Source organism: Falco peregrinus, chromosome 14, assembly GCF_023634155.1.
Source record: "Falco peregrinus isolate bFalPer1 chromosome 14, bFalPer1.pri, whole genome shotgun sequence".
In the NCBI taxonomy this organism is placed as follows: Eukaryota; Metazoa; Chordata; class Aves; order Falconiformes; family Falconidae; genus Falco; species Falco peregrinus.
The window spans coordinates 23,871,509-23,887,985 of NC_073734.1; the positions used below are offsets into that span (position 1 = coordinate 23,871,509).

Consider the following 16,477-nt stretch of genomic DNA (forward strand, 5'->3'; position numbering starts at 1 on the left):
CCCCCCCCGAGCCATGAGCACCCCAAAGGGGTGGTGGGACCATCCCACCCGTCCCCCATAATTGGAGTGACCCCAGGGTACCAGCACATCCATACGACTGCAGGCGAGGCTATTAATTACAGTACAACCTTTATTAATACTGGAATCTTCACAGTGCATTCGTTACTTGTAGCAGTGACTATGGAAATTGAGGTGGGGGCAGGTGGGAAAGAGGGGGAATTACCACCAAAAAAAAAAAAATTAAAAGAAAAGAGGGTATGAAAGAAAGAGAAAGAAACCTGGCAGAGGGATGGGGAGGGGGGAAGCAGCGGCAGAGGCGGGAACACGGAGGGGAAATAAATTAAAAAAAAGAAAAAAAAAAAGGACCAAGTTAACAACAGCACCAGAAAAGTTACTTCAGTCGAAAGACAGGTCGGGTTTTTTTTCTTGTCCAAGGATTTTTTGTTTTCTGTACAAAATAAGAGACCCCCCCCCTCCCCCAAACCCAAACATTTGTCACTTGGCATCAGCGGTTCTGGGCAGGAGAAGGGGGGGAACTAAATCGTTATTCCTAAGGGGGAGGGAAAGGGGGGGCTGCAATGCGACAGACAGCGGGGCAGTGGGGGGGCTATGTACAGCAGGGGGGGCCAGGGGGGTTGTGCTTTCCTCCAGCCGCCGGCAGAAATCAGCTGCTTTGCTTCAGGGGGGCCTGGGTGAAACCCCCTGTCCCCCAGACCCTGCCCCAGCAGGATCCTGCACAGGGTCTGCGGGTGCTGAGGGAGAGGGAGGGGGGCTTGGGGGGGCTCCCCAGTGATCCTTGGGGGGCGAAGAGGAGGTTCCGTATCCTCACCCACTGTGCCCCAGTGTCCCCCCAAGTTGGAGGGGGCTGCAGTGCCTGTCCCCCCACCGTCCCCCCGCCCGATCACACATGTGCCCCCCTCTCTGCTCTGCAGCCCCCTCCCCACTTCTTCTGACCCCCGCCATGGGGCTGAGCTGTGCTGGCCCCCAGCAGGCAGCTGGGGGGGCCGGGGACAGGGACCCCTGCTCCTGGTGCTGCTCCTGCCGTGGCCCCGCTGGCACCGGCCCCTCCTGCTGGGGCTGGGGGGGGCACCTGCTGGCGCCCGGGGATGGGGCGGGGGGGGGGGGGGGGCGCAGAGGAAAGAGGAAACAGGGAGAGGAAAAGAGAGAGGGAAAAAGGAAAAGTGAAAGAAAGGAAAGGACAAAAAAGAACGAGAGAAAAGGAGCGAGGGAAAAAAAGGGACAAGAGACAAAAAGGAATGAGTAAAAAAGAGAAAAAAGAAAGGGGGAGAAAAAAGAGGAGAGAAAGAGAAAGGAGAAAGAGAAAGGAGAAAGAGAAAGGAGAAAGAGAAAGGAGAAAGAGAAAGGAGAAAGAGAAAGGAGAAAGAGAAAGGAGAAAGAGAAAGGAGAAAGAGAAAGGAGAAAGAGAAAGGAGAAAGAGAAAGGAGAAAGAGAAAGGAGAAAGAGAAAGGAGAAAGAAGAGGAAGAAGAGCAAAAGAAAAAGAAAAAGAGAAAAAGAGAAAAAGAGAAAAAGAGAAAAAGAGAAAAAGAGAAAAAGAGAAAAAGAGAAAAAGAGAAAAAGAGAAAAAGAGAAAAAGAGAAAAAAAGGAAAGGAAAGAAGAAAAGAAGAAAAAGAAGAAGAAAAGAGGAAAAGGAAAAGAAAAAGGAGAAGAAATGAAGAGAAGAAAAAGGAAAAAGGGAAAAGAAAAAACAAGAAAAGAGGAGAGAAAGAGCCAAAGGGAGAACCAGTGAAGGCAAGATGTAAGGCAAGGCAAGGGCTGGAGGGGAGGAGACAGAGGAGCAGAAAGCGGGGGGCAGTGAGGGAGGGGCAGCGGGTGCCGGCGGGGGGGGTCCTGGGGAGGTGCAGCGGGTGCCTCCGGCGGGTCCATCGGCCACGGTAGGCGCATCCCCGCTGGCCGGGGCATCATCACGATATCCGCGGGGCCGACCTGTCGTTGGTGACGGTCCTGCGCAGGCGCACCCCGCGCCGGATGGCCACCAGCATGTCTTCGGCCGGGGGGTCCATGGAGGCCGCCGGGGGGGGCGCGGGGGTCTCCTCGCCGGGCCCAGGCCCCGCGAGGGCGGTGGGGAAGGGGAACTGGCCCTCCCCCAGGGCGTGGGCGCTGGCCACCAGCTCACCGATCTTCTCCACCAGGCTGTGCCGGTTGGCGGCCAGCTGTTGGTCCTCCTCTTCCTCAGCGGAGAGGTGCTGGCCGGCCCCGGGGTAGACGGAGATCTCCATGGCACCGCCGCCCCAGGCCGTGTTGGGAAGGCTCAGCCGCTTGGGCGAAGCTTTGGCAAAATCCAGAGGGTTCGGTGAGGCGTCATCGGTGTAGAAGACGCACTCTTCGCTGCCCACCCGTGTGGGGCCGGTGTAGCTGGGGGAGTCGGGCACCGTGGGGGTCTTCACGGGGACGATGGGGGGTCGGATGGGGATGGGGCCGGCGTTGGAGAGGGTACGGCGGACCGAGGGTTTGGTGGAGGGTGTGCGGCGGATGGTGGCCACCCCCGGAGTGGTGCCGGCTGGTAGGTTGGTGCCGGTGGGCAGCCCGGCAGTGGAGGCAGGACGCTTGGTCTGGATCATCCGCCGGTAGTTCTGGGCAATGTTGCTGTTGCGCGGGATGGTGGAGGACTTGTCAAAGTCGCTCTGGGGGTCACACTCCACATCGCCATTCACCGAGTAGCAGTCGTAGTCAGAGCCTGGGGAAGGGGCAGCACGGTCAGCGTGGCTGGGGGGCGGCCCAGTTGGCACTGGCAAACCCAACCACCACCTCCCCAGTGCAATCGCAGCCCCAACCACCACTGTCGCAGTGCAACCACAACCAAATTCATCCACCGTGACTGCAACACAATCACTACTGGCCCCCACCACTGCCGGCACCACGTGCTCACCATCAAACCCAACCATCACCATCGCAAGGTAACCACAATCACCCCCACCATCACCACTGCGGGACAGCCACAACCATCCCAACCGTCACACTGGGATCACAACCAAACCCAACCGTCACCATCACAACACGATCACATCCAGCCCCTGTCATTGCCATCACAACATGGTCACAACCAGACTCATCCACGACCATCACAACTGGCCTCCACCATCACCACCACATGGTCATAGCCAAACCCAACCACCATTGTCACAACCGCCCTGATCACTGCCATCCCAACATGGTCACGGCCAACCTCCACCACCATCGTGTGCTCGCAAACAGCTCAGCCATCACCATGCCAACATGATCACAGCAAAACATGACTGTCCCCGTCGTTCCTTGATCTCCAGCCGCCACCTCTGTTGCCATCACCCATCATCTGCCACCACCCCCACCTGTCCTCAGTCACTGCACACAAACATCACCACAAACCATCACCACCCACACACCACTGTGGTGCTGCCTGTCACTGCACTGCCCCGCACCACTGTAGCCATCAGGACCCAACCAACACCCAACAAACACCGAAAGAGCCAGGAGAACCCACAGTTACTGCGTGGCACAACACTTGTGCCACACACGGAACGACCAACACACCTTAAATCTTCACCCTACCAGCCCGTACGTGGTGGGACCACAGCCAGAGGCTACGACACCCAGCGCACAGCCATGCCCCAGGACCACCAAAGCCTCTACCGTCCCCTTCCCAGCTCTGGGTGCCATTCTGGGTGGCCCTGGGTGTCCCTTGCCACCACAGGGCGGGTACCTTGGGAAGGGATGGTGTCCTCGGAGCAGGAGGGGGTGGTGGTCTGTGTGCTGTAGCCACTGGAGTACTGCAGCGAGTCCCGGCTGCTCTTCTGGTGCTCCAGGCTCAGCCCCCGTGTCAAGACCATGGCCAGGTCACTGGCAGCGGGGGACACCTCCTCCCCATGCTGTGGGGGCAAGGGGACACCGTCAGCACCCTGGTTTTTCTCTTGGGAGCCCCACAAAAGCCCACCACCTCTGCGCAATCCCTGTCGGAACCAGTACCTTGGCGGCAATTGTAGCCGGTGACATCCGGGGCCTGGGAGCATCCTCGCTGCCGATGCTCGGGTACCCGCTGGCAGGCGAGCCCATCTCAGCTTCCCGCAGGTGCTCCACGCGGTCCTTGCGCCGCTGCAGGGTGGGGACCACGGGCTGGTCGTAGGGGCTGGCCTTGGACCAGTCCTGCAACATGCAAGCCACTGGGTGATGCTGGTGGCACCGGCACCAGGAGCCAAAAGAGGGGCAAGGGCAGGAGGGACGTGCCAATGTCCCCCGAGCCACGGGTGCTGCCGCCCGGGATGCTCTGCCCGCTGGCAGGGCAGGATGGGGGGATCTGGGGGCTGAACCCCACAAGATGTGGGAGAAGCCACGTGTGAGACGCAACCCCAGTGGGATGGGGGACAGCACCGGGGAGGGGAGGAGAAGAGGAGGGAGCTGCTGACGAAGGCTTCACCTTTCCACCACCTGCCCGTGCTCCAGCAGCGGAGCAAGAACTAACCGAGGTGGGGGAGCTGCACTCGCTAACCGACTGGCAGGTTTCGGAGGCCTCCGAGGATGCCGAGCTGGAGGACTTCTGCCGTGCCACGAGGCCAAGCCGTGAGCCAGAGGGGGAGAGAAGAAGCAGTTAGCACAGCCAGAGCCACGGCCCCGGGTTAGAGCAGCACCCACGGCTTCCCCAGCCAACACAGCATCCCCCGGCAGCAGACGCAGGAAGGCGAGCAGGATCTGACCCAGCACGGGGGCTGCAGAGCCAGGGAAGCACTGGCTGGGTGAAGCTGGGATGCTTAGCTGGGATGCTCAGCATCCTCGGCACTGGGGGGGATGCAGGGCAAAGGGGAAGCTTTTCTCAATGCTTCCCCGTGGGGGACTGGCACAAACTGGGTATTATGGGGCTGGGGTAATTGGGAAGCACCCTGTTCCCCTGGCATGATGGGGGGGATACCCGTACGCCATCCCTGGGGGGTCACAGATGGGGTTTCTCTGCAGTGTGGCCCGTGCTGCTCCCAGGCAGGACAGACATCCCCAATATTCCCAATATTTATCTCTTGTAATGCCTACGCAGCTGGAAACATGCCTCAGGGTGGGTCACATCACCTCCACACAAGACCCTTGTGTTGCACCCAGCAGCACCCACCCATTCTACAGAAGGGGAAACTGAGGCATGGGGGTGGGTGGCATCGACCCCCCCCTCCCCATACCTGGCTGGTGATGTCCGAGGGCATGGGGGAGGGCGGTTTGGAGTAAGCAGCATCCTGGGAGATGAAGCCGGAGTCGTGGGAGGATACGCTAGAGAGGCGGGTGGCGGCGGCGGGGGGCTGCGCCAGGCTGCGGTAGCGATAGGTGGAACTGGGTGAGCAGGTCTGAGCCCCGCCGGGCCATGCCATGCCACCCTTGGCACTGCTAACGCTGCTGGGGGGGCGCCGGGGGGCACGGGGACACGCCGGTGGGGAGGACAAAGGAAGGAAAAGAGAGTTTAAGACGGAGGCTCGGGGGTGGCGGGGTCTCCAGGCAGCAAGCCCAGCAACATGCCCCACACCCCAACCTGGGGAAACTGAGGCATGTGGTCCTCCCAGGGTGTCCCTTTCCATTCTGGGGCCCCCCAGTGGCAGGGGACAGGCTGGGGAACGTGGCAAAGGTGACACGTTTGCCCCCAGAACCTCCTGGCACGCTCACATTGTCCCCAAAACGGAGGGGATGGGGTGTGCCAGGCACCAGTCCCACCCAATAGGTCCACCAGCCCCAACCCTGCACCCCTCCCCAGTGCACCCGGTTTCTCCCACATTACTGGGGACCAGTTGGCCATATGGACACACATATCGTGAGCATCCCCAAGGGCCGTAAGCATCATTATCCTCCGTGGTTAACGAAGGGGCTGGATTTCCCGGAGGCGCCTAGGGGGGAGCCCCCCCCCGCCCCATACCTGCACATGCTGGACTTGCGGGAGCTGGAGCTGCTGGGCGAGGATGGGGGGGTCTGGTAGGACCAGCTGTAGTCAGAGCCCTTCAGGTCCTTGATCACCTGCAGGAAAGATGGCGTTTAAGCCCCCCCTAAGATGCTCCCCCCTTCCTGTGCCCGCCCGCCCCCCCCCCCCCCCCCACTGACCTGCTCGCTGGCGGGGGGCAGCTTGTGGGGCTCGGCGGTGAGCACCACCAGGTCCTCGATGATGCCCTGCAGGTGGGTGATCTCTCCCAGCATGGTGAGCTCCCCGTTCTGCGGCCAGATGAGGGGGAGCATCAGCACCCATAGGGCAGCAGCAACCCCCCCGACCCCTGCCCGGCCCCGGCGCTCACCACCACGGGCTGCAGGAAGGTGATGAAGGTGCAGAAGCGGCCCCGCTCCTCGATGAGGGCTTTGCGGACCGCCTGCTTCTCCGTCTCCTCCAGCAGCAGGTACATGTCATTGACATCCTGCAGCGCATTGTCCAGCTGGGGTTGCAGGTCCCCCTTCCCTGCAAGATGGGGTACCGTAAACGCCAGGCTCCCCCAACACCCCCCCAGTCTGCTGGGGGGGCCCATGGCCACCCCTCTGGCTGGGAGACATCGCCCCATCCTCACCACCCAGTGTGTGCCACGGGTCCATCCCCCCCCCGTGCCCGTATCCCAGGAGGGTCCCAGAGCACCCTCACCCCACAGCAGCCTTGGGGAGGGGGGTGTCCTCTGCCACCCTGTCCCTATCCCTGGCGCTTGGGTCCAGGGGACCTGCTGGAGTGCCCCCGTAGCAGGCCTGGCATCGCCACAGGACGTGGGGTGCAAGCTTAGCTAAGCTAAAAGCAGGGTGGGGGCACAGGGATGGACAGACGGACAGACAGACGGACTGAGGTGGCCCGGCCCCGGGGAGGGGAGCAGATGAGGAAGCAGAGGGGGCCGGGGGGGGCCAGCAGTTCACTTACCAAGTAGCTCTACAGGAAGGATGTGGAGGGGAGGGAAGAGAGAAGGAGACAGAGAAAACGTGTGAAAAGAGGCCGAGGGCCGGGGCACACGCCCCCGCCTCCCCGCCACCCCCGGGCCGTGCCGGCACCCCCTTTCTGCAGGGGGGGCAGCGGGACCCCCTAGTGCCCACCCCCCCGGCTGGCAGCCAGGGTGCCGCATCCGGGATGCCTGCCCTGGCTGGAGGTGCTACGGAGGGGCTGGCGGGGGTATCCCCCCAGGAAACTCCCCCTCACCTTTGCGAGCCTTTTTCTGGAGCTTGAGGGTGTCGGAGGATTTTTTCTTGATCTCGTGGCGGGCTCGCTTGTACTCTGGGGGCACAGAAGTGCTGTCAGAGGGGACCCCCCCACCACTGAGCAGCGCAGCCCCCCAGCACAGATCCAGCCCAGCGTGCCCCTACCTTTTGCGTGGTCCTTATCCAGCTGGTTGGCAGTTTTCTTCCAGTCCTCAATCCTGTCCTGCAAAGGGTTTATCAGGCTCTCCATGAGGGCGCTGGAGCAGGGAGAGAGAAGCAGAGAGCGTGGGACAGCGCCAGAGCTGCGGGGGGGTGGGGGAGCTGTGCTCCCCACCCCGGCCCAGCTGACATCCAGCACCTCCTGGAGCTGAGCCCGGCCAACTCGTGTCACCGATGCCCCAGGGCCACTTACTTGGTGAACTGCCGGAGCTTGGCCTCGATGCTGCGGTGGCGCATGCACATGCGGGTCAGCGCAGAGCCGATGTCCCTCGTGGCACCTGGGGGGGGGGGGGGGGGGGGGGAGCGAAACACCACTGATGAGGGGCAGGGGACACTCCCACACCAGTCCCAATCCAGTTTGTATACTGGGAACAGGGTGGCTTGTAGCGGGAGTGACCAGTGTTGGCCTTTGGGGACACTTTGGGTTGGGTTGGGGGTGACTTGCTTTTCCCTCCAATAAATCCACTAAATAAATAAATCAGCATCCGCCATCTAATAAATAAAGCACTGAACATCCCCTCCTGCGGCTTGGAAATGAGAAACCTGCTCCCGTTTTTTCCCAGTTTGTCTCAAATTCGGCGCAGGGAGGGGCGGTGAGGGAAGGGAGGGGGTGCTGTACCGAGCAGCCAGGCGGGGACCGAGCAGCCAGCCGGGAGAAACGGGGACCGGCTCCCGTGCCCAGCTCAGTGCCAGGCAGCGTGTGTCCCTCACCTCCAGGACGACCCCAGCCCAGGAGGGGCTCCGAGCTCCGGGGGGGCACTTCCCAGCAGCAGAAAGCTGGAGCGGCCCTGCTGGGTGAAACCGCTGTTCACTCTGAAGCCTAAGGACGGCCACACGGTGGCAGTGCTGCTGGCGAACCCCGGGAGCGCAGCAGCCCCAAATCCCGGGGTGCAAGCGGGGAGTGCTGTTCTGCCTTTCTCTCCCCTAGAAAGCCTCCAGAGACACCTCCCGCCCTTTGCAGGAGTTTTGGGCACCCCCCAGCGCTGTGGAAATGGGGGAGCCCACAGGCCTTCTCCTCTGGGGCGGGGGTATTCTCCTAATCCGGCTCCTAATGCTCTTATCCCAGCCTCTGCTGCTCCTAATCCGATTTCCCCACGCACTCACGCACTGCGTGCGAAGCCGCCAGCCAGCCCCCACCCAGCGCCCTGCCTCAGTTTCCCCACCCTGCTGCTCTGCCTCCCCACCCCCCCAGAAAACACCAGCCGGGATGTCCGGTGGTGTCCCCGAGATGCCGCTGCCCAGCACAGCACTGATGGCCCCTGCGATGACTCCTGTCACGCCAGTCCCCCGCTGCATCCCCGCTTTGGGTGCCCGGGCTGGAGGGGAGCCGGGGGAGCCCTAATCCCCCCGGTGCACTGGGCTAGTGGGTTTGGAGGCAAAGCTGATCCCGGCTCAAGCTGCTGCCGCCTCCTCCTCCTCCTCCTCCCTGCACAGCTCCAGATGGCCTGGATGCCGCCAGTCTGCAAACCAGCCCGGGACCATCTGCTTGGCAGAAGCCGAGCGGTGGGAAGCGGCTCCTCATTGCCAACGGGCACCCAGCGAGGGTCCAGGGGTCCGGCCCCAGACCCCACAGCAACAGGGGTCCCACCTGCAGCCTCAGCTCTCCCCACCCCCCTGATGTGTCGGGGCTCATCCCTGAAGCAGTCAAGCGTGGGCTCCTGCATCTCCCATCTAATTCCCCTTCCCCGGAGCTCCCCAGGCAGCCGGGACCGCCTGGGCCCCTCCCAGATGGGTGCAGGGGACAAGGGGCACCGGGAGGGTGGCTCAGCCCCAGATCTGGGTGCATCCTGGGGGGCAGAGGTGGGTGCGGGGGACCTGCTACCCTGAATCTCCCTGCGAGCAAGCCAGCCCCATGAGAAGCTGTGACTAAGCACCCACGGGTGGCGAGGAGCAGCACCCACATGGGTGCCCACCCTCACCCACTCCCCAGCCCCAGCTGCCCCCGCATCGTTCCAATCCTGTTTCCCAGGGGAAGCTCCACAGGGGACAGGTTGGACATGTCTCCATGCGTGGTGGAGCTGCTGCTTGGAGCCCACTCCAGCTGCGTGGACAGGGGACACCCCACAGGGGACACTGGCCACCTGTCCCCTTCTCTGGCCCAGCCCGGGGCACCCACCCCTGGGTGGGGAGGACCCTACCTCGTGTGTTGGTGGCCATGTCGGCCACTTTCTGGAAGGCATCCAGGAAGGCAACTGCGGCCAGCACCGTGGTCCTGGGGTGAGAGAGCGAGGGGGGAGCTCAGCGGGTGCTGGGCACCCCAGGATGTGCCCACAGGGGGTGGCGGTGTCCCCTGTCACCCCCCTGCCACTCACCTGAGCTGGGAGTGCAGCTTGGTGGCCTTCGAGTTGAAATCCTCCCAGATGGGGTAGGAGCTCTGCAAGGAGGGAAGGGGACAGTGAGAACTGGAGCCCCTCGCCCGCCTGCACCCCCTCCTCGTGCAGGTCAAATCCCCCCTTCAGCGCTACAGAGGGATGGGGCAGCTGGGTGGCCTGCCTGGCTAGGTGTGGCTTCTCTGACGGCTAATAAGGGCTGAGCACAACCCTTTTTCCCTCCTGGGTTTTTCTCTTTCCAGTCCGGCCACACAGCCTCGTAGACCATGGAGACCTCGGGATTTTGGGTGATCTCTTCCTCCAAGGGGTAAAGGCAGCTTACGGACTTGGAAATTTGAGGGGAGGAAAGGAGCTGGTGCACAGGCAAGCTCTGAGACCCTGGCCAGCAGCAGAGCAGAGCCCGCCCAGCACCTGCGGCATCCCCCAGTGCAGCGATGGCCAAACCCACCATCACGGAGAGCTCCAGCCCCACAGCAGGCAGCCCCAGTCCCTGGCTGGGGGCAGAAGGGGAGGTCTGGGGTCCCCCCAGCCCTGAATGGGGCAGTTGTGTGGGGACAGGGACAGGTCACAGGTGGTAGGGAGGCCATCCCAGTGCCATCCCGGTGAGGCCACCTGGGTGCCATCCTGATGCCATCCCCGTGAGGCCATCCCAGCAAGACCAGTCCCAGTGCCCTTGTGGTGAGGCCATCCCAATGCTGTCCCAGTGCCACTGTCCCAACAATGCCATCTCAGTGCTGTCCCAGTGAGGCCAGTCCCAGCAAGACCAGTCCCAGCAGTATCTCGGAGATGCCAGTCCCAGTAAGACTGTGCTGGTGCCATCCCAGCAAGGCCAGTCCCAGTAACGCCAGCTCCACTGCCATCCCAGCAAGGCCAGTCCTGGTGCCATTCCAGCAAGGCTAATCCTGGTGCCACCATATGGTGGAAGCCATCCCAGTGTCACCATCCCCAGCGAGGCCAGTCAGCGTTGTCCTGGTGAGGTTAATCCTGGTGCCATCTTGGTGAGGCAATCCCAGTGCCAGCAGGGCACAGCTAGTCCTGGTGCCACCATCCCAGTGAGACCATCCTGATGACATCCCAGTGAGGCTGGTCCCAGTGCCACCATCCCAGAAAAGCCATCCCAGTGAGGCCAGTCCTGGTGCCACCATCCTGACAAGACCATGCCGGTGCTGCCATCCTAGTGAGATCAGTCCTGGTGCCGTCATCCTAGTGACACCATCCTGGTGCCACCATCCGATGGCAGTGCCTGGGACTTGCAAACCCCCCTGGGGTGCCCACCAGGCTGGGACACAGGCACCAGAGCTGGATTTGCAGGATGTGGGTCATCACACATCCCTGTGAGCCTGGCCTGGTGGCACCTCTGGGGACAGGGTTTGCACTGAGGGAGTGTGGGACCAGCCCAGTGCTGGTGTTTGGGGACCGTGAAAGCCCCAATTTCCTCATGAGTTGGCAAAGAAGGAATCTGAGGATGCCACTTCATGTGCCACTTGTGGCAGTGCCCTGGCTCATGGCTGTGAGTCCCCAGGGACTGCCAGTGCTGGAAGGCAGGACCACTGTCCCAGGGCCACCTTCCCCTGGCCAGCCCAGGCAGGGCGAGTGGAGGCTCCCCCCTAAAGAGGGGGCAGGTCATGATGCCCCCATCCCCCTGCAATGCCAGGCAGCAGGGGGATGGGGATGAGGACAATGGGGACAAGGACATGCCAAGGTCACCCAGGGACGCTGAGTGTGATGGAAGGGAGGAATGAAGCCGGCTCAGGGACATCACCAGCTTGGGGACAGCCACGAGGCCTCACTGCCCGAGTCCTCTCCAGTGCAGGCTGAGAGGTGCTGATGACAAAGCCACCCACCACCAAAACCAGGTCCCTTTGCCCCCGAGCCCAGCACAGGGGTCCCGGCCGTGGGACCCTGAGCACACCGCTGCCATTCAATGCCATCCACTCTTTGGGCAGGGGGCTGTTATTCCTTGTCTCCCAGCGCCCACACCGGGACGCCCACGTGGCTGGGAGGTGGGGGACGATGCACCCTTAGGGGCCACCAGTGCCGTGCAGGATAGGAGCCAAGCCTAAGCTGCAGCGTAGTGGGGTTTTTTTTCTTCTTTTTCATTTTCTTTTACCTTTCCCACCTACAAATGGCGTGAAAATGCATCCAGCCTGGTTTCCTCGGGCACGCTGGTGCATGATGGTGAGGGGCTCCCAGCCCAACCACATCCCGGTGGGGCTGGGCACATCGCTGTGTGGCCACGCTGGCACCAGCCGGGGAGGTGATGGCTCCAGGCTGGCTCATCCCCTCCGCAGCCGCAGCAGGGGAACGGGGAAACTGAGGCATGGGCAGCCCCCACCTCCACCCTGGTGGTTTGGGACTTACTCCAGCTGCCAGGCAGGGGTGGCTGGGGTGAAGGCATCTGGGGGGGCCGATCACCCCGGCACCCTTCCCTGCCAGCCCTGGCCCCCACCACCCCGAGGCTGGTGCCTGGGGAGAGCCGGGATTTTCTCCCTCCAGGGCTTTTCTCCCAGCCCCGAGCCAGAGTCCGGCCCTGCAGAGCCACCACTGCCCCTCGAAGGGGTTAATCTCCTTCTCAGCAAGGCTTTTATTTTTTTTTTATCCCCCCCCCTCCTGCTTTGGCAATGACAGCATTGTCTGGACTGGGCTGCAGCAAGAAGAGAGGAAGAGGAGGAGGAGGAGGAGGAGGAGGAGGAGGAGGAGGAGAAGGAGAAGGAGGAGGAGGAAGAGAGCTTTTGCCTCCCAAAACCGACTGGGGCTAAATCCCAATGCTGGGGCTGGCAGCGGGAATTTCACCCCCCCAAGATGAAGAAAGCCGGCTGGTACCCTCCTCCCCGCTCAGCCCCCAGGCAAAAATCCCCCCTCCCCCCAGCATTTCCATTTTCATTTTTAAATGAAAATAAACAAAAAAAGAGGGTTTTGTTTAAAACACGGCCCCATCCTGCTCCCAGGGAGGGTGGAGGCGATGTCCTCTCCCCGGATGGGAGATGGGATGGAGGAGCCAGGGGACCTTTTTGTTCCATTGGTGCAAACCCCAGCGGGCCAGCAGAAAGCCCGGCCGGGAGCGGAGGGTGGCGGGGGCAACGCGGTGCCCGCAGCGGGCGGTGATGCTCAATGTGGGGCACTGGCACCCGCCGTGGGGCTGCGACACCCGGGGATGGATACAGGGCTGAAGGGGGGCTGCGATACCCGATGTAGGGCTGCGATACCTGACACGGGGCTGCGATACCCGGTGACGGGTACCGGGCTGATGTGGGGCTGCGATCCCCAGCACGGGGTCCAATGCCCAGTGCAGGGCCTTGATGCCCAATATGAGGCTGATGCGGGGCTCCGGCACCCCGTGCCAGGCTCCGACACCCAGTGTGGGGCTCTGATACCTGATACAGGGTTGATGGGGGGCTGCGATACCTGGGGATGGATACAGGGCTGACGGGGGGCTGTGATACCCGACGTGGGGCTGCGATACCCAGGGACGGGCAAAGGGGCTGATGGTAGGCTGTGATACCCGACGTGGGGCTGCGATACCCGGTGATGGGTAACGGGGCTGATGGGGGGCTGCGATACCCGATGTGGGGCTGTGATACCTGACGATGGGTAACAAGGCTGATGGGGGGCTGCGACCCCCCGCACGGACCCCGATGCCCGGTATGGGGCTGGTGTGGGGCTGCAGCACCCGGTGCCAGACCCCGGCACCCGGCTCGGGGTCGCGATACCCCGCTCGGACAGCGGAGCCTCGGTGCCCACGGCGGGACTGGGGAGGGGGTGTCGGGGGAGGGGGGGGGCGCTGTCAGGGCAGCGGAACGGGGCGGCGTGGAGGGGGGGGGTCCTACCTTCATGTCGTTGATGATGGCTTGGAAGAGGCCGCCGAGGGCTCCGCACTCCTTCTCCGCCGTCTCCATCGCGGCGCTGCGGCAGCCCGGGCCGGGCGGCGCCGCCGGGGGAGGCCGCGGCGGCGGGCCAGGCTCAGCGGCGGGGGGCGGGCGGCGCCGGGGCGGCGGGGCGGCGGAGCGGCGGGGGGGCCGGGCGGGGCTCGGCGCGGGGCATCGCCCCCCTCCCTCCCCGGGGGCTGAGCGGGACCCGCCGCCCCCCTGGGCCGCCCCCCCCCTCGGGCGGCGGAGCGGAGCGCGGAGCGGAGCGGGATGCGGAGCGGGGGCGCGGGGAGCGGCGGCGGGGCGGAGCGGGGCGGACCCTGCGCGGCACATGCGCCGCCCGCCGCGGGGCCGCGGAGCGGGGGCTGGGGGGGGAGCGGTGAGGCGGGGGCGGGGGGGGGGGCGGGGGGATGCTCGGGGGAAGCCCTGGGGGGAGCAGCGGGTGCCCGGAGGGTGCGTTGGGATGCCGGGGCCGGGGCGTGCTCGGGTTGCTGCCGGGAGGGTCGGGGAGCAGCGCCAGGGATGCCCCGAGGGATGTTTGGGGACACGGGGTCCGGGGTGCAGCCCCGCTGGGGGGCTCTGCTCCCAGGGCAGCGGCGTATCCCCGAGGGATGCTCCTGGGGTGCTGGATGGGGAGAGGGAGAGCCCTGGGGTGTGCTTGGGGATGCTGGGGCAAGCATCGGGACCACCCAGGGATGCTGGGGGGCAGCCCCAGGTCCCTGGGGGGGTGCTGCCTCCAGGCCAGGGCTCTTCAGCCTCTCCCCAGGGGCTGTTTGAGCCCCGCTGCCTTCCTCACCTGGGGAGGTACAGGCCTGGGTGTGCTGCAGGCACCCACCTTGGGGCGGGCTGAAGTTTAACACCCTCCAGGGCGGTTAGAGGGCAGCTCTGAAATGTCTGGGGGCACTCGGTTACCGGAGAGCCGCAGGGATGCACAGACGGACCCTTTCCCGTAGCCATCCCGAGGCCCCATCCCCAGCTCCTGGGATGTGGGGGCACCAGGCTGAGCCCCGACACACCTCGCTGCACCTCACAGTGAAGAGATGCTCAGTGGGGGCGAGGGGCTCAGCCTGAGCTGCCCATTCCCCCTCCCGCCCCAAAAGCAGCCCCTATCCCCCACCAGCGATGATGCCCTGGCAGCACTGCACTGCTCTGGCCAGCGCTGGTCAACAGCCACCCATAAGGAAACGATTACGGCTCAGCGCTGCGGCAGCCGGCTGGAATTTCTCCCCATAAACCCCATCCCTCGGCATGGAAAGAGGCTGCTCAGCGGCGGGAGCCTGGCAGGAGCGACGGGCAGAGCCCCGGTGCCGGCAGCAGCCCTGGCCCATGCCGGCAGCGACGCAGCAGTGGTTGGGGACAGGCAACACGGACCCCTCCGGCACCCCGAGCGGTTGGCCGCCTTGGGAAGCCACCGCTTGCCCATCCTGAAGGGTTGGCTGTTAAAATTAACCTGCCGTGACAGGGTTTGGAAAGCCCTTTCCCGGGAATGACAGGAATGTCTTTATCCCGGCCAAAGCAGCGCTGGTGCGGGGCTGTTCAGGGAACCCGCTGCCAGAGCCTGGCTCTGCTGTAAACAGGCCAGAAGCCATAAAAACTCCACGAATTCCTCCAACCCCCCTTTCCCTGGGATCAGGTGAGGGTCAGGGACGCAATGGCAACCCCCCGAGCCATGGCAGCCCGGCACGCGCCGGCGGTGACGGGCTCTCGGCGCCGCGGGACAGGGCGAAGGCAGCGCTGGTGGCTGCTCGGGGCCAGGAAAATGCCTGTCACCGTGCTGCGGTTTTGTGACCGTGGCCTGGAAGAATTTCGGCGGTGGTTTTTTTTCCTGCCGGGAAGAGGATCAGGCGAGCCAACGTGGCAGGGCTGGTCCAGCCCAGGGCTTGGGGTTGAGCAAGATGCTCCATGCCATCCCCTGCCCTGGCTGGGTTTTTGGCTCCCCTTGGGACCAGATCCATGATGGGGAGCCCAGGTACCAGGAATGGGCTGCTCTGCATTACTCATTTATTTTGTCATGGGGAGCTCAACGTAGGAACAAAGAGCTGAGCCTGGGGCTGCGTGCGATGGGGGTCTTTGCCACCCTCCGTGCCCCCCGGTGCTGGCTGTGCCACCGGGGGAGGGTGCGTGGGTGCAGGGAGGGGGCCAAGTGCTATGCACAGGAGCGCAAGTCCCCAGGTGAGATGCTGCTGGCAGCCTTCAGCATGGCCTCGGAGCTGGAGGGTGGAAGTCAGGGTGGTGAGAGGCGGCCAGCGGCCCCGCGTGCTTGTTTTCCAGGGCGGGAGGCCAGGGGTTGCTCCCGTCTTCCCTTCCCCTCCGGTCCTGCTGGCAGGAGGCTGGGCGCTCAGCTGACAGTCACGGGGAAGGCATTAGCAAAGCAAAGGGGAGTTTCCTCACCCTATTGCAAGAGAAGACGAGGTGCTTTCTCCTGGCCCTCTCCTCCTGCAACCCTTCCCCACATTCCTGCATCGATTGTGCGAGAAGCCAGGCACAGCCTGAGGTTCCCCCACCATCCACATGCACAACGGGGAGGAAAGCCAGCCCTGCACCGAGCGCTTGCCCATCTCCCTCTGCCATTAAACCCACCAGATCCTCCGGCGGCCAGCAACCGGTGTCCCTGTCCCCTGGTCCGTGTCCCCTGGTCCCTGCCCCAGCAACCGTGCACACCCGCGGCTGCTGCAGGGATGCTCAGAGGACCACCCGCCGGTCCAGCTGCTCTGCCCGCCCGGCTCGTTGGTGTCGCGCTTCCAGGTGCTTGTTTTGGACCTTCTCAAAGTGTTGCAGCAGTTCCGTGTAGTCGATGTTGGAGGCTGACGCCCTCTTGAAGCTGGTGCTTGGTTTGGTGCTGTCCCTGCAGGGGGGGAGCAGACAGTGAGGGCAGGAGGGGGCAGGAGAAGCCCGTACCCCGAGCATCCATCGCAAGCAGCACCAAGGGCTTGTCCTGAAGAAG

General features: G+C 63.7%; 2 protein-coding genes across 8 annotated transcripts in view; both read right to left on the reverse strand.

The window, feature by feature from the left end:
* Positions 1-110: 110 nt before the first annotated feature.
* MTSS2 (MTSS I-BAR domain containing 2) lies at positions 111-13,856 on the reverse strand. 7 transcript variants are annotated; one of them, XM_055819082.1, is made up of 14 exons: positions 13,495-13,856; positions 9,650-9,711; positions 9,476-9,549; positions 7,531-7,615; positions 7,284-7,375; positions 7,120-7,194; positions 6,248-6,405; positions 6,060-6,167; positions 5,878-5,975; positions 5,156-5,363; positions 4,411-4,530; positions 3,963-4,139; positions 3,700-3,865; positions 111-2,697 (listed from the first exon to the last, which is right to left on the reverse strand). In XM_055819082.1, exons 1-14 carry the CDS (start codon positions 13,561-13,563, stop codon positions 1,925-1,927), a joined length of 2,265 nt encoding a protein of 754 aa, XP_055675057.1. In that variant the 5' UTR covers positions 13,564-13,856; the 3' UTR covers positions 111-1,924. The 7 variants fall into 7 exon arrangements, with proteins under 7 accessions (XP_055675057.1, XP_055675055.1, XP_055675059.1 ...); XM_055819080.1 differs by having other exon boundaries at positions 5,156-5,366; XM_055819084.1 differs by having other exon boundaries at positions 5,156-5,282; positions 13,495-13,855.
* A 1,661-nt stretch (positions 13,857-15,517) lies between these two features.
* VAC14 (VAC14 component of PIKFYVE complex) overlaps positions 15,518-16,477 on the reverse strand; it is a 64,384-nt gene continuing 63,424 nt past the window's right edge. Inside the window, 1 exon segment of the mRNA XM_055819079.1 lies at positions 15,518-16,378. Within this exon segment, the coding sequence (XP_055675054.1) occupies positions 16,216-16,378 (163 nt within the window). The 3' untranslated portion in view covers positions 15,518-16,215.

Coding starts and splice junctions, on each gene's coding strand:
- MTSS2 (XM_055819080.1), bottom strand. CDS start 13,563: ATGGAGACGGCGGAGAAGGAGTGCGGAGCCCTCGGCGGCCTCTTCCAA. Junction 7,616..9,475: donor CATGGCCACCAACACACGAG/GTAGGGTCCTCC, acceptor CCCCCCCCCCAG/GTGCCACGAGGGACATCGGC. Junction 7,195..7,283: donor GGATAAGGACCACGCAAAAG/GTAGGGGCACGC, acceptor CTGTGCCCCCAG/AGTACAAGCGAGCCCGCCAC.